General features: G+C 35.6%; 1 protein-coding gene across 4 annotated transcripts in view; it reads left to right on the plus strand.

The window, feature by feature from the left end:
* Positions 1-15,755, plus strand: part of LOC140443479 (ras-GEF domain-containing family member 1B-like) — a 1,395,894-nt gene that overhangs the window by 806,812 nt on the left and 573,327 nt on the right. For all 4 annotated transcript variants that reach the window (XM_072534788.1, XM_072534789.1, XM_072534785.1 and 1 more), the window contains one exon: positions 15,181-15,231. In XM_072534788.1, the coding sequence (XP_072390889.1) occupies positions 15,181-15,231 (51 nt within the window). The remainder of the gene's footprint in view (positions 1-15,180; positions 15,232-15,755) is intronic.

Raw genomic sequence — 15,755 nt, forward strand, 5'->3', positions numbered from 1 at the left:
TGCCTGTTGCCATATTTCCTTAGACGGAGTATTGTTACGATAAATATACTGGCCTAAATTTTATGACTTATTATTCTGTTTTGTTGTAGAAATTTCGGTGGAAGTCTAGAACCAAAATTATGGTGAATGAGCCCGGCTAAGCTTCTCGATCTTTCGATGCAAGACAATGCGATCTTTCGATGCTGTTCTCGAATATCAGGATTGCTTATAAAATAACCGAACTTTGATTGAAGAGGACAGTTAATTCTGAAGACCCGCGGCCGCGATATTTATTGTTACGCTCGCCTAAATAAATTATGTGTATTATTCGTTTAAATAAATTGATATAAATTATTGTGCCTTTTAATGAATTAAGATAAGAACAAGACATTATAAATTAAATAGACATTGAAATAAAATCATCACAGTGGTGTAAGAAGTGAGATCGAACATAAATTAGACTTATAATAATAATACAAGTGAATATTTGTAAATTGTGAAAATGACGACGATTTATGAGCTGACAGTGACTAATTTAAGAAGACATCTCGAAGACAGAGAATTAGCTTCTACCGGAAAAAAGGCTGAGTTAGTCCAACGACTAAAGAACGCTTTGCTAGAAGAAGGACTAGATCCGGAAACTTATATATTTGAAGACAAACATGCTGCTGTCCTCTCGTCGATTTCGAAAGTTTCTGGTGATGTAGCCAAAGTTTCTGGTGACATCGCATCATTAGAGAACAAAGTTTCCGGCGACATCGCATCATTAGAGAACAAAGTTTCTGGCGATATTTCGAAAGTTTCTGGTGATATCGCATCATTAGAGAACAAAGTTTCCGGTGACATCGCTTCTTTGGAAGACAAAGTTTCTAACGAGATTTCTTCGCTGGAAAGCAAAGTCTCTGCTAATATCTCTTTGGAAATCTCTAAAGTAACTTCTGAGATGTCTGCCCTCGACGATAGAATGTCTTCGTTAAAAAACCAAGTTGCTGCCGATATGTCGGCCTTCGAAGAAAAGATTAAAGAGATGGAAAGAAAGATGGAGGAAACAGGGACAACAGAGAGAGGAAACAATCCAATTACAGTGGAGATAAAAGAAGACGAGACAAAATGTAAGTTGGAGACACGGCCGAAATTTGAAGGAAGTGGAGGTTCTATTCATGTTAAAGTCCCAACTTTCGACGGAAAATCATCATGGAACAACTACATGAAACAGTTCGAATCAGCCGCAAGAGCAAATGGATGGTCTGAAAAAGAAAAGGCTGTAAATCTGACTATCTGACTGAATATCTGAGATGCCTTAGATGTGCTTCAGACCATAGCCGTAGAGGAGACCGATGATTTCGAACAACTGAAGAAGAGGTTAAATATGCGATATGGCCACGAACATTTGGAGCATGTATATCAGTCACAGCTTAAAAATCGTAGACAGAAGAAAGATGAGGCTCTTCAAGAATATGAGGTAGATATTGCCAGATTAGTACGATATGCTTATCCAACAGCTCCCGAAGACATGATGGAAAAATTGGCCGTTCAAACGTTTATTGATGGTCTTCGTGATCATGAAATGCAGAGAACACTGCGATTAGCTCGTCACAAGACGCTGGTTGATGTCCTATCCGCCGCCCTCGAATACGAGTCAGCTACGCAGGCCTCTGGCGGGTACAGTAAAGTTAGGACTGTAAAAGAGGAAGGAGATGAAGATAAACTTGACCAGCTCGTTAATATGATGAAAAGCATGACATACAAGAAAACGAAGACCATCAGATGCTGGAATTGTGGCGAAATAGGACACGTACGAAGCTCCTGTAAGCACCCTAGGTACGACGCAAATCAAGAAACTCACCATCAGGAAAACTAGAACGGGTCAGCCTTAGGGGGGCAGCTTCGACCCAAAACTTTTCCAAAGACCCTCTCATACTAATAGCTTCTTTGAAATGCCGTGAAGATAGTGTATATGTAGATGGAGACATAAATGGTAAAAAGCATACGTTGTTGGTGGATACCGGAGCGACCAGAACCATTATACGCCCGACAGTTATAAACAGCCGAAAGAAACTGTTACCAACGAGGTTACGACTTCGGACCGCTGCAGGTGAAAATGCCAACATTCATGGAGAAATCCAGGTACAACTGGGAATTGGGGCAGAAAAGTTTGTCCATACTGTTATAGTTGCTGACATCGAAGAGGATGTTATATTAGGAATGGACGTAATGAATATGCATGGATTCCAATTGGATTTTAAGAATAAGGTAATCAAAGTTGGTAACGAGGAGGTATTTCTCCATCCACATAATGACAACACTGTGCAAGCAGCCATTACAGAAGATACAGTCGTGCCTGCGAGAAGCGAAACGATCATAGTAGCGCGACTACAGGGAATTGTAGACGAAGGGAGACCTGTTATGATGGAGCCTTGGAACCACGACGATGAGGTTGGCCGTGGAATCATAATTGAAAAGGAATTGGTGACTTCGGCTAAGGAAATTTCTGTGAGACTTATCAATGTCAACGACTACCCAGTGACCATAAAGAAAGAGACAAAAGTAGGAACTTGTGTACCTGTGACATCCATAATCCGTCAGGCGACAACATCTGATAATTCCAACGATAAATTCGACCAAATGGTTGCAGTTGCAGGACAGTCTCTAAATCATATGGAGAAAAGGAAATTAAGGGAATTTCTTCGGCAGTATCGTGATATTTTCGTACCGAAAGGAGGAAAGACGGGAAGAACTACGGTTGTTAAGCATAAAATTGATACTGGTAATGCTAAGCCAATTCGTCAAACAGCTCGACGATTACCACAGGCGAAAAGAGAGGAAGCTGAAACGATTGTTCAGCAAATGAAGAAAGACGGGGTGATAGAACCTTCTACGAGCCCATGGGTCTCTCCGGTGGTCCTAGTTAAGAAGAAAGACGGAACGACGAGGTTCTGTGTGGATTACCGTTTGCTGAACAACGTTACCAAGAAAGATAGTTATCCTCTGCCTCGGATCGATGACACATTGGACACATTGGCTGGAAGTAAATTGTTTTCTACTTTGGATTTGAAGTCTGGATACTGGCAGGTAGAAATGGACCCAGTAGATAAAGAAAAGACAGCCTTCACCACAGGATCTGGATTGTGGCAATTCAACGTTATGCCATTTGGACTCTGTAATGCTCCTGCGACATTTGAGAGGCTTATGGAAAATGTGTTGAGAGGGTTATCTTGGAAAACATGCCTGGTTTATTTGGATGACATAATCGTCTTGGGAGAGACATTCGCAGATCATTTGAGGAATTTAGAAAACGTTTTTAATCGACTTAAAGCTGCCCAATTGATGCTAAACCCCAAGAAGTGCCAGCTATTTCAAGGTAGAGTCAGTTATCTGGGTCATATAGTCAGTAAAGAAGGAGTGGCCGTGGATAAGGGAAAAATCGATTCCATTAAGAAATGGCCAAAACCAACTGACAAACATCAAGTGAGAAGTTTTCTTGGACTATGTACTTACTACCGGAGGTTTATTAAGAAGTTTGCAGATATCGCTAAGCCATTAACGCGACTTACAGAGGAAGCAAGAGAATACCGCTGGGATATAGACTGCCAAAATGCCTTTGAAACGTTGAAAAAGCATTTAATAACAGCACCAATTTTAGGGTATCCACTGCCAGAAGGAGAGTTCATCTTAGATACGGATGCAAGTAATGTGGGAATTGGAGGAGTGCTGTCTCAGATTCAAGGAGGACAGGAACGAGTTCTCGGATATTTTAGTAAAGTTCTTTCAAAACCTGAACAGAATTATTGCGTCACGAGAAGAGAACTTCTGGCAGTAGTGAAATCAGTAGAGCACTTCTATCAATACCTCTATGGCAGAAAGTTTCTAATCCGAACCGACCATGCCGCCCTTAAGTGGTTGATGCAGTTTAAGAATCCAGAGGGTCAGATAGCCAGGTGGATCGAACGACTCCAAGAATACGATTTTAAGATTGAGCACCGGGCCGGAGTTAGCCATAGAAACGCTGATTCTCTTTCCAGAAGGCCATGTCCAGCAGAGTGTTCCCACTGCAACAAAACGGAATCCAAGGAAGCAGCAGTGCTAAGAACGACGATTGTCAACGACGACTGGACGCCTACTAAGATAAGGGAAGAACAAGAGAGAGATCCAGTTATACAGAAAATCCGAAAATGGAAAGAGGAAAACCGTTGACCACCTTGGCAGGAAATATCAAACCTATGCTCAGTAGTTACGACGTATTGGGCCCAGTGGGACTCATTTATCATCGAAGATGACTTGCTCAAACGAGTCCTGGAAAATGATGACGGTTCGGAGAAGAGAAGACAGTTGGTGATCCCAAAGAGCAGAATAGCCGAAGTACTTCGTCAGTTACACGACAGTCCATCGGGAGGGCATTTTGGTGTAAGGAAAACCCTTCAGCGAATTCGGAAACGGTTTTATTGGATGAACAGTTCCGACGATGTAAAAGACTGGTGTAAGAAATGTACTATTTGTGCCACGAGTAACGGGCCTTACCGAAAAAGGAGAGCTCCTATGAGACAATATAATGTTGGAAGCCCGTTTGAAAGAATAGCTTTGGACATCGCTGGGCCATTTCCAGAAAGTGAAAATGGAGGCAAGTACATGCTGGTAGTAATGGATTACTTCACTAAGTGGGTCGAGATTTACGCACTTCCAGACCAGAAGGCCGCCACCGTTGCAGATAAGTTGATCCAAGAATATATCAGCCGATTTGGAGTGCCTTTGGAGATCCATAGTGACCAAGGCAGGAACTTCGAAAGCGATCTATTCCAAGGAATATGTGATAGACTAGGCATGAAGAAAACAAGAACTACCGCGTATCATCCGCAATCGGATGGTATGGTAGAACGAATGAATAGGACAGTTGGCAAGTATTTGACAAAGATGGTGTCCGATCATCAGCGAGACTGGGACCAATACCTTCCGTTCTTCACAATGGCCTACAGATCTGCTGTTAACGAATCAACAGGCCAGACACCAGCCAAAGTCCTATTCGGACGCGAAATGCGACTACCTTGTGATCTCGAGTTTTGATGTCGACCTGGAGAAGATGTAGCAGGTGAAGATTATGTGATCGAATTACGAAGAAGAATGGACGATGTACATGAGTTGGTCCGTTCCCACCTTCAGATCGCTAGCGACCGAATGAAGAAACGGTACGATACACAAGCCGAAAAGGGTTGCTTTAAGAAGAACGACAAGGTCTGGCTCTATAACCCCAAGAAGCGAAAAGGTTGTTCTCCCAAATTGCAGCAGTTTTGGGAAGGCCCATACCTAATTATGGAGAAGATCAACGATGTCATCTACCGAATAAGCAAGATTCCGAAGGGAAAGCCGATGATAGTACACCATAACCGGCTGGCGTCTTTCGAAGGTGACCACGACGTAGATGAAGAAGTGGAGGTAAACCAAGTCCAAGACGTGTCTGACCTCACGTTTGAGGAGTTCATGGGTGCCTATGGAGGTACCGGTAAAGCAAGACATGGTGTTACCACTGAAGAAAAGCAAGATCTACTCGCGCTCCCCGATGACTACTCGCTGGCCCTTACCATCCCGGCCAGTATCAAAGACGCACCAGGGTTGGCATCCGTCTTTCGAAGGAAGTTTGGTCGAGTTGCAGAACTTCAATGCCAAGTGCCAGCTCCCGGTAAAACCTTGAAACTCCAAGATGCATCACGTTACCTTTTCTACCTGGTAACAAAAGACACTGCCCGTGACCAACCTACCTACCGAGATGTATGGGAAGCCTTACTTCAATTGAGAGAGCACGTACTAGAGTCCGACGTGCAAAAGTTAGCCATGCCAAAGTTGGAGTGCCGCCAATTAGATTGGAGGGTTATCCGAAATATGGTGGAGGAGATCTTCAAAGACACCGAAGTCCAGGTGTTAGTCTGTTGCAATCCGCTAAGTACCTTGTGCGGAGAGAAAACCGTCCCTTGTCATTTTTATACAACTGGAAGTTGTAAAAGAGGGTCCAGTTGCCGATACCAGCATACAGTTCCGGTTCCAGTCCCGACAAGGTTCCAGGAGGAACCATCTTTTAAGAGGGGGGCAATGTTACGATAAATATACTGGCCTAAATTTTATGACTTATTATTCTGTTTTGTTGTAGAAATTTCGGTGGAAGTCTAGAACCAAAATTATGGTGAATGAGCCCGGCTAAGCTTCTCGATCTTTCGATGCAAGACAATGCGATCTTTCGATGCTGTTCTCGAATATCAGGATTGCTTATAAAATAACCGAACTTTGATTGAAGAGGACAGTTAATTCTGAAGACCCGCGGCCGCGATATTTATTGTTACGCTCGCCTAAATAAATTATGTGTATTATTCGTTTAATTAAATTGATATAAATTATTGTGCCTTTTAATGAATTAAGATAAGAACAAGACATTATAAATTAAATAGACATTGAAATAAAATCATCACAGTATTTTTGTTAAGTTTAGCGCAGTAGTTAATCCAGTAACTCTTAGCCTTGTTTTTTAAAAAAATTTTTGATGTTGCCATTTTTTCTTTAACCTGTATATAATTTTCTATATTACTATTGTTGATATAATTATTTAAAGCTTCTTTTCTATAACGAACGACTTTATCACATTCATCATCCCACCAAGGAGGTGGTGACAGTTTAGCTCTTTTACAAGGTTTATTGATTGGAATTGAACATGTAGCAGCATATTCAATGCCTTCCATGAAATATTTATATTTATCATTTACATTTAGTAGTTGCGGTTTATTACTAAAATATAAAATGCACATTCGTTCGTATTCCATCCAGTTAGCTTTTCTAGTGTTCCATTTGGTTTTTGGTTGTATTGTGTTGCTAAACTGTTCCCTCAATATACTAAGTTTCATAAGAATGAGAAAATGATCTGATCCAAGAGTATCTGTTACCACCGTCCAGTTAGTTTTATCCGCGATATCTGGAGATACTAGTGTTAAATCGACAGAAGAATTTTGACCCGACCGAGATATTTTTGTAGGTGACCCATCATTTAAAATTACCAGGTTATTTTAATTTAATGCATTTACCATATTTTTCCCAGATTGATTGATTTTATATGGGCCCCATAGGTCATGGTGCGCATTAAAATCTCCTCCAATTATTGATGTACCATTTATATCATTAAAAAGATTGGAAAAATTTTGTACAGTAACTGAAACATTTGGAGGACAATATACAGAAACACAATTAATAGATAAGTTTTTAGAAACAAAAATTTCTGCTGCACAGACTTGCATACCATCTACTACATTATTAAGAAATACTTCTTTGAAGCTGATATTATTTTTTATAAGAATAGCGACACCCGTCATACCAACTATCCTATCCTTTCGCACAATAGAATATCCATAAAATGTATAAGTTACTTTTGGTTTAAACCATGTTTCTGATATAAGAGCAATATCAACATCATAATCTGATAATATTTTTACTAAGCTATGTTTATTGGATACAGCGGAACGTGCGTTCCACTGACAAATTTTTAATTGGTTAAGATTAGAATGTGTCGTCATCATCAGGTATACTTTCATTACAATTAAACGCAATATTTTTAATAAAATTTACATCGATGGCTGAGAGTTCATCAAAAGATTTTACTTCACTTAGTACTTTCTGAAAGACCGTGAAAAATCCTTTAATAAATTCATCTGACCTATCAGATTCAAAATTTTCTCTTGGTGGTACATTAATAGGTTTATCGGGTCCAAAATTAAATGGGAACATTGGAGGGGGATTTGATATTTGAATGGGAGATGTGGCTTTCTGTTAACTGACTCGATTTGATTTAAAGCGTTGTGATTTCGCTCAGTTTGTAAGGTAATAGAATTAGTTGACTGCGATGAAAAAGGTTGTCTAGGATTTTTAATATTAGGCCTTCGTGTGGGCAAAGGGGGAAACTCTTCCTCTGATAAATAAGATAAAGCTTGAAATTTATTGTTAACTTTTAATGTTGAAGCATATGATGTTTTATTTAAATTTCTTGCTTCCGTAAACGTTAAATTTTCTTCAGCCATTTTCTTTTTTATTTCACTTTGTTTTATATATGTTGGACAAGATTTAGAGATAGATTTATGTGAATTTGTTTTACAATAAATACAACAATTATCCTGTGGATCCCGACATGAATGAGTTTCATCTTTTGTTTTACCACAGTTTATGCAAAGAGCCACTGTGTTACGACACTGCTTCGCTACGTGACCATATTTAAGACACCGGTAACATTGTGTAACACTGTGAATATAAGGTTCAACTGGACAAGATACAGAATTAATAAAAATGTTTGAGGGTAACATGTTACCCTCGAATGTAACTATGACTGTTTGTCGAGGGACAAATATTGTTTCTCCATCAGAAATAATCTTTCGCTTGATTCTCCGAATCTCAGTAATAGTTACCGCAGATAGAAAATTTGTAAAAAGATATTGCTCATCAAAAGAAGTATCAACATTCTTAACAACACCCTTCCTCGATAATACATTATTTGGAATATAAGCAATTAAATTTTCTTTTTTCAATTGATCATTAGCCACTAGTTTATTGGCGTCTTTAATTGTTTTTAATGAACCCTAATTCTGTTTTTGCCTACTCTATCAATTCTTACAATATTTTGAATATTTAATTTTTTATGTAAAATATGACCGACTGCCATAGGATGTAATTTACCTATATTTTGATTATTGGTATTTTCAATAAATACGTAGACAAAATCTGAATACAGGTTTGGTTTTTGTAGATTGAAAACCTTACTTTTTTGCTTGCTATCTAAAGGTGTGTGTGTCCTTATCTTTATCACTTGTATTTTTACCATCTTGACTGTTGGTTGTCGTGGTGTTAAACGTAACCATATCTACGCTTGCTCCTCCATCATCCACTGTTCCACCCTTGTCCAGGGGTGGTTCATCGTCCATTTTTTCAGCTTATCAGCCACTAATTAATTTATTTATTGCACTTAATAAAATATTTTATGTTTTATAAAGTTAGATAATTTTATCAAAAAAAAAAAACGCAAGTATAGCATATTCCATCATCTTTATTTTTAACGGAATATCCTGTATATTTTTATGTTTTTAACATCTCCTTAACAGCCTGATCTTAACAACCTATATAATGTAGGGGCTATTATGAATAATACAAGGTGAAATTTTGAAATTATGTCTAATTTTCGTCATGAAATTAAATACAAAACCCAATATACTGATACTTAGTTTCGAAAATTGATGTTTGTATTTAGCTAATGTAAAAAAATACCATCATTTTAAAGTGTGATAAATAATTAATTTCAAAATTTTATGTATTAAATATCTTGAAAATTATACATAGTTTCAAAATTTGATATTGAATTATTCATAATAGACCCTACGTTATACACTTTTTTGAGACGAGGATGTTAATTAGCTTCTATAAAAACATAAAAATATAGTTAGTATAGAGTGTTTCATTAAAAATAAAGATGATAAACTATGCTAAACTTGCGTGAGTCACCCTATACATTTAAATTTATGTTTAAAAAGCGCACATTTGAATTTAAAAGCCGAAGTGTCTCAACGTTTTTCATAATTAAACAAAATAATGACAATTCTATTTCATAAGTGGTTTCCACTTATGAAATACAATATATACATAATTTTGACATTTAACCCTGTATTATTCATAATAGACCCTAGATGATATAGTTCGTTGAGGTTGTTAAGCAAGCAAGATCAGGTTGTTTAAAAATGTAAAAAATAGACAGGGTGTTTGTTTTATTAAAAATAAAGCTTATGCACTATGTTATGTTCTTAGCGTTTTTTATCATTTTTTAAAACAAGGACAGAAATTATTATATTCCATAAGTGGTTTCCACTCTGTATAAAAAAGAAGAATAAACGTAAGTAGTGGGAGTATATTAACACGAAATAGTTACGCGTCATTATAATTTATATAGGTATAGTGTAAACATTTATATGATTTTTACTATGAATTTGTATACCTAGTTTTAAAATTCGTTATTTATTTGTTTCAAAATATTTTATTTTATTAACTTTTAAATTCAGTACAATCCTATTAAGTACATCAAACTAGGCTTAGAACACTTTGTAACAGCCTTATTAGGCGAGGCAACGAAGTACCAAGCCTACCAATTTTCTGCAGCAAGATGACTCGCTATGCAATATTCGTGTTCAGTGACCTCGAAAACCCCCCGAGTAATGACTTTCAACTGATTTCGAATAAAAGTATTCATGAGACGAGGTCCACCCTGGGCGGCAGGTAGCTCTACGACCCTCGCCGTGATATTATTCTTGTTCAGCGACCTCGAGAACACCCGAGTAACATAATTGAACTCATCCCTGTTGATATTTTTCGAGTTGCAAATTTTTCTATGCCCTTTGGAAATACATTTTCCTTATGCACAAAATGCAGTTTTCATTAACACCTTGAATTTTGTTCACAAACTTTCCTGGTCCCTAATCGAATGCAAAAAGTTGCATAGCCTGATTTCCCGATACGGAAAATGGTTAGGTTTTTATAGAAAATGCGTTCTTTTTAGTGATTCATTATTACTATATAATAATTAGGGTGGTTCTTACCTTAAATAAATCTTTATTATATAAGTCAAGTTTGAATAGTGAATGTTAGATAATTTTATTTTAATGCGCTGCAAAGTTTGGTAATAGATTTATAAATAAATGCATGTATTATATTTGATCTGATTTTAAGAAAGTACCTTTTAAAATACCCTAGAAAATACATAAATCATATCACATTCCATTAAAAGGGGTTCTACGAATAGCAAAAAGGACCCTGGCACTTTTCTTATGTAAAAGTGGTTTTAGTTAAATGGGCTGAAACTTTGTGGATACGTAGCTTTGTTCACGCTGATCAAAAGTTGTTATTCCGCCAAGACACAGAAATCAATTGTTTCTGAGATACAGGGGTTCAAAGTGTTTGGTTTTTAGTCCTTTTGAATAATACATATTTGTGAAATATGGAAAGTTTTAGTAAATACATACGACGAACTTCAGGGAATAATTCTCATGAAAAATAATGACAGTTTGCTACACTATATAAACGTATGCCCGCAAATGCTTCCTTTTCTGAGATAAGGGGTATTGAAATATTTTTCTTACAAACTAACGATTTATTTATTGCCCTGAAACTGGTTGAGATATGCATATGAAATTGTAAATTTGAAGAGTTGGTTATTCCGCATTTTTTGACATACAATTAGAAATTTTATATTTATCATTGGCGCTCATATGGGTAATGGTCTCAATTTTTTTGACAGAAAAAAATGGTACGACACTGAGATGTTTCAAATTAAAAATTATTTTTGAATTTTTCTTTTAATTTGTGACAAATAAACTTTTACTATTTTTTATATAAGGCTCTGTTGTTATACAAAAAAATAGAACATCTTAACGCGTATTTCCCATTCCCCTAATACATTCTCAAGAACTATCTATTAATACCACTAATATAATTTTAATCAGGCGCACAGCTACCAAAAATGTTCAAAATCACCTTCCTGAAACGTGACACAAGATGTAACTTTTAGCCTTATGGGTTTTCGTATTCGTGCAAACATTCCTAGTGATTTCTTAATTACTTCTGTAAAAGTGTATGAGTTAAATTGGCTGAAACTTTACAAAGAATTAGGTTTGGTCATGCTAATCAAAAGTTCGTAGTGTCCCAAGACTCAGAAATAAATTGTTTCTGAGTTATAGAGCTTCAAAATATCGGTATTTAGTCCATTTTTCAAAATCATGAATTTGAAAACATACCGTCCTACACAATCAATATACGGCATCTGAATCTCAATAAACACGAATATGGTATCTGAATGACATTTCTTAACGTTTCCATATCTAAAACAAAGTGAGATGTCCTGTGTAGGATATCCACGTGGGATGTCCTATGTGGAGATCCCGATAGAATATCCCGGAACCTACGTTTCCAAATTGAATTTTATGAAAAATGGAATAAAAACCGATATTTTGAAGCTCTATAACTGAAAAACAATTGATTTTTAAGTCTTGTGAAAATGAGAACTTTTCAGGACGACAAAGACATCTCCCTGAAAAGTTTGTCAATTTAACTGAAACCACTTTTACACAAGTAAATCAGTTTGAACGTTTTTTGTAGCTTTGCGCCTATTTAAAACTTTATTATAGGTACTTTCTGTTATTGTTCTGTATTAAATTTCATTATTTTTCATGCAAAATCACACCCTGAAGTTAGTTGCACGTATTTTCTAAGGCTGCCTCTCTGCAAAGTTTCAGCCAATTTAACTGAAACCACTTTTACATAAGAAAAGTCCTTTATAAAAAAACGAAATAATTATTTTAAATGACAAAAATATTAATTGATCAGTAGTTAGTTTTATTGCGGTGATACAACCAGTCAGCAATATTACACTTTTGGCCAAGAAACTCATAAGCGCCCAATACTCCACAAGGATTGATGGAACTAGGGAGAACTAGTTTTATAATTTCTTTATTAATATTATTAAAAGTAGAAGTACCATATTTAAACCAATCAATAAATGCTGATGACGCAAATTTGTAAATACTAACCAATAAACGACTATAAAATTTCAAAAATAAATATTTAAACCTTTATTCGATTCAGTTTTATTTTGTTAATAAGCTGCAGGTAAACATTTTTTTACTTAAGTTATAATTAATATTGGCTGTGAGAATATTTGCTAGGTTGTCAGTAACTTTCAGCAACTTCCAGCCGATGTCAAAAAATTTTACCAACATAGCACAAAATGAATTATTAAATTAACTATTAGTTAGGACTGAGTTAGTTGTTTTAAAATGTATAATAAAAATATCCGGTTGGTTAATATATTGAATTAGGTTTGATAGAAATAGTTTGATGCACTATATTTCACTCTAAAATATATCAAATTGTGTTTTATTTAATTATAAGAAAACATAAATGAAGACCTGAAATGCTAATCGATCTAAGTGCCATATTTACCAATTTTATTTTATTTCTGCAAAATGATCTATGTCCTGACGCCAATGCACTGCTGAAAGATCTAAGTACCTAACCCCCCCAAACGGTTTGAATAAATTCCATCGGAATATGCTGTGCGTAAGTCACAGAGCAATGGAAGTGCTAGTTGATCTATGTGCCAGATGCCAACCAACCATTTTGTTGATATACATCAGTGCGTCTCTCCACGGTTAGTAATTGTTTACATGTTTAAAATATGTCTATTTCTACAGATATTAATATTAGTAGAGCCTTTCGTGATGAATCTGAAATTAGTAGGAACTTCAGGAAGAAACAGAAAACCGCGAGATTAATCCTATGTTACCCTAAACAAAAAGTAAGTAATCCCAGCAAAGCCACTACCGTGTGAAGAGGTTAGTGTAATATTTATTTGCAAAATTTTGTAATTTAGGTCATTCTGCTATTTATTTATCTATTTAGGTTATTTATCTTAACAGTTTTCTATTAGAATCTAATGAATAGGTTTTGGTTACCGGTATCACTATTCGATCAACATTTTATACATTACTATATTACTTTAAACATATACCCTAACTTATTTCTTTTTTTTTTTTCAGGTAATTTGCAAGTGTAAAAACAGATGCAATCAAGTTTCATTTAAAATGAACAGGAAACTGTTGAAGTCCTACCACCAAATTGGATTGAATGACCAAGGAGCTTATTTGATGGGTTTGATCGACATTTTTTCTATTAATTACCAGACGGCGATACGGTTCTTACGATGAGCCAGAAAGCAGCCGAAGACAAAGCGCTCTAAGCTACAGGGTACCTGATAGGGAAGGGGAGTTCCTTAAAGTATGTAAAATTTTTTGAGTTTCACCTCAAAAAATCTCACTTATTGTGAAGAAGAAGAAAAGTGCTGACGGGGCTTTTAAAAATAATCGTGGTGGCCCCACTACATTTAAATTTACGGAGCATGACAGGAAACACATTAAAAACCACATTAATTCTTTGCTCCGAGAAGAGGGTCACTACAGCCGTTCAAAATCCCAAAAGGAGTACTTAAGCTCCGAATTGAACATGACTAGGCGTCTGCTGCTTTTAAACAGAAATATCCAGATAGTGTTGTAAGTGCCAAATTCTATCGAAAAGTATTTTTAAAAGACTTCCCAAATTTATCGTTTAAAAGACCAAGGGTAGACACTTTCCGAAACTTACACATAGCGATATATATTATTTAAGGCTATTCTTGCTACAATTTTAATATTCATATTACCGATTCCAATGACGGTATTATGAGTGTATGGCATGAGGGCCAATCAGGGAGAGGAGGGAGTCAGATTGCTTTCTGTATATTGTAAGCCTTAAATACAGGTATGTTGACGACGTTGTTTTTCTTGTACATTTACATAGTATCTTTGCGCCTATTTGAGTCTGTAGAGAAAGTTCTTGGTACCTGGTCACAGCTTTTCTGCAGCAGACCGGGACTTGGCAGTTATAGAAAAGAGACCTAAGTTAGCAAAAATGCAAACTGTTAAAGATGTGGAAAACGTAATTAGATCAGCCAGACCATCAAGACAATTCCGAGTGCTAAGCATGGATAGATTTTTTAACTTTGACGAAGCATCTGCAATGTGTATCAACACTAAAGATTTAATGATATCCAAAGTGTTGTATTTCAAGATTGATAAAAACACATCTAGCTACGTACTTACCAAGAAAAACTTTAGCGAACTGTATGGGTTTCACAAAAAATGCTACGCCCACAAGAAAAATATTTCTATTGAATATATAGCTTCCATGGAGCTTACTACTCTACCAACAAAGGTTCCACTAGCAGAAAATATAGAAATGACTTAGGAAGCATTTAGGTTAACATGCGTTTTCTCTATTTAGTTTTCGTAAAACTGTACAAAAATTACAACACCATCTATTTACATTAACTTGTTTGATTAAAACCACTTTTTGTAAATAAAATTGTATTCTGATGAAAACTCTGCAGTTTGTTACTTTTCCCAACAATTTTACTTTTGGTACTTTATCTATAAGCTTTTCAGGTCCTCAAATGTTCAAGGAAATTCTTTACAATTTTTTTGTATTATTTACATAAAATGTTGTGAAACTGAGAAGCCAAAAAATCCAAAGGCCAAAATTGGGCCTAAAATAAGTTACTAATATTCTGATTTTATATGACACATTCTTATACCGTATTTTCTACTTTTTCAGAGTAATCGAAGTCAACCTGCAATAGGACTAAAACATACTCCAAAATCAAGGGTAAGTGATTCTTTGAAAATTAAACTCTATTATAATGTTTCATAGTGAAAATAAACTTTTGTTATTAAATCACAACTCAGTTTTCTTTATTCAAGGTTAAAATATTTTTTATATCATTTAGATAGTCAACATAGCTATTATTATCGATGTTAGTGACTACATTAAATAAATGTATATAAAATGTATTAAATTTTAGAAAAGTAATGTACTTATCTAAAACGATAAACGAGTGATAGAATAATGTAGTTTTTCTACGTAACTTTTGTAACCTGTGCTGTAAGGGTTATCAAAATTTGTCAACGGAAGGATTACTTAAAATTAATTAAAAAGACGGGAGGGTTAATTAAAATATATACAAAACGCTAATAAAAAATAAATATTTTATAAACAAATAATTATAACCTATTAGTAATAAAAGTTTTTATTTGCGCGGCTTTCTCCAAAAATACCTTAACAAAATATTGAATAATTCAAAAAATAGATAGGCTATTAATTAATATCATTATAAATTATTACAGCTGATA

Source organism: Diabrotica undecimpunctata, chromosome 6, assembly GCF_040954645.1.
Source record: "Diabrotica undecimpunctata isolate CICGRU chromosome 6, icDiaUnde3, whole genome shotgun sequence".
In the NCBI taxonomy this organism is placed as follows: domain Eukaryota; kingdom Metazoa; phylum Arthropoda; class Insecta; order Coleoptera; family Chrysomelidae; genus Diabrotica; species Diabrotica undecimpunctata.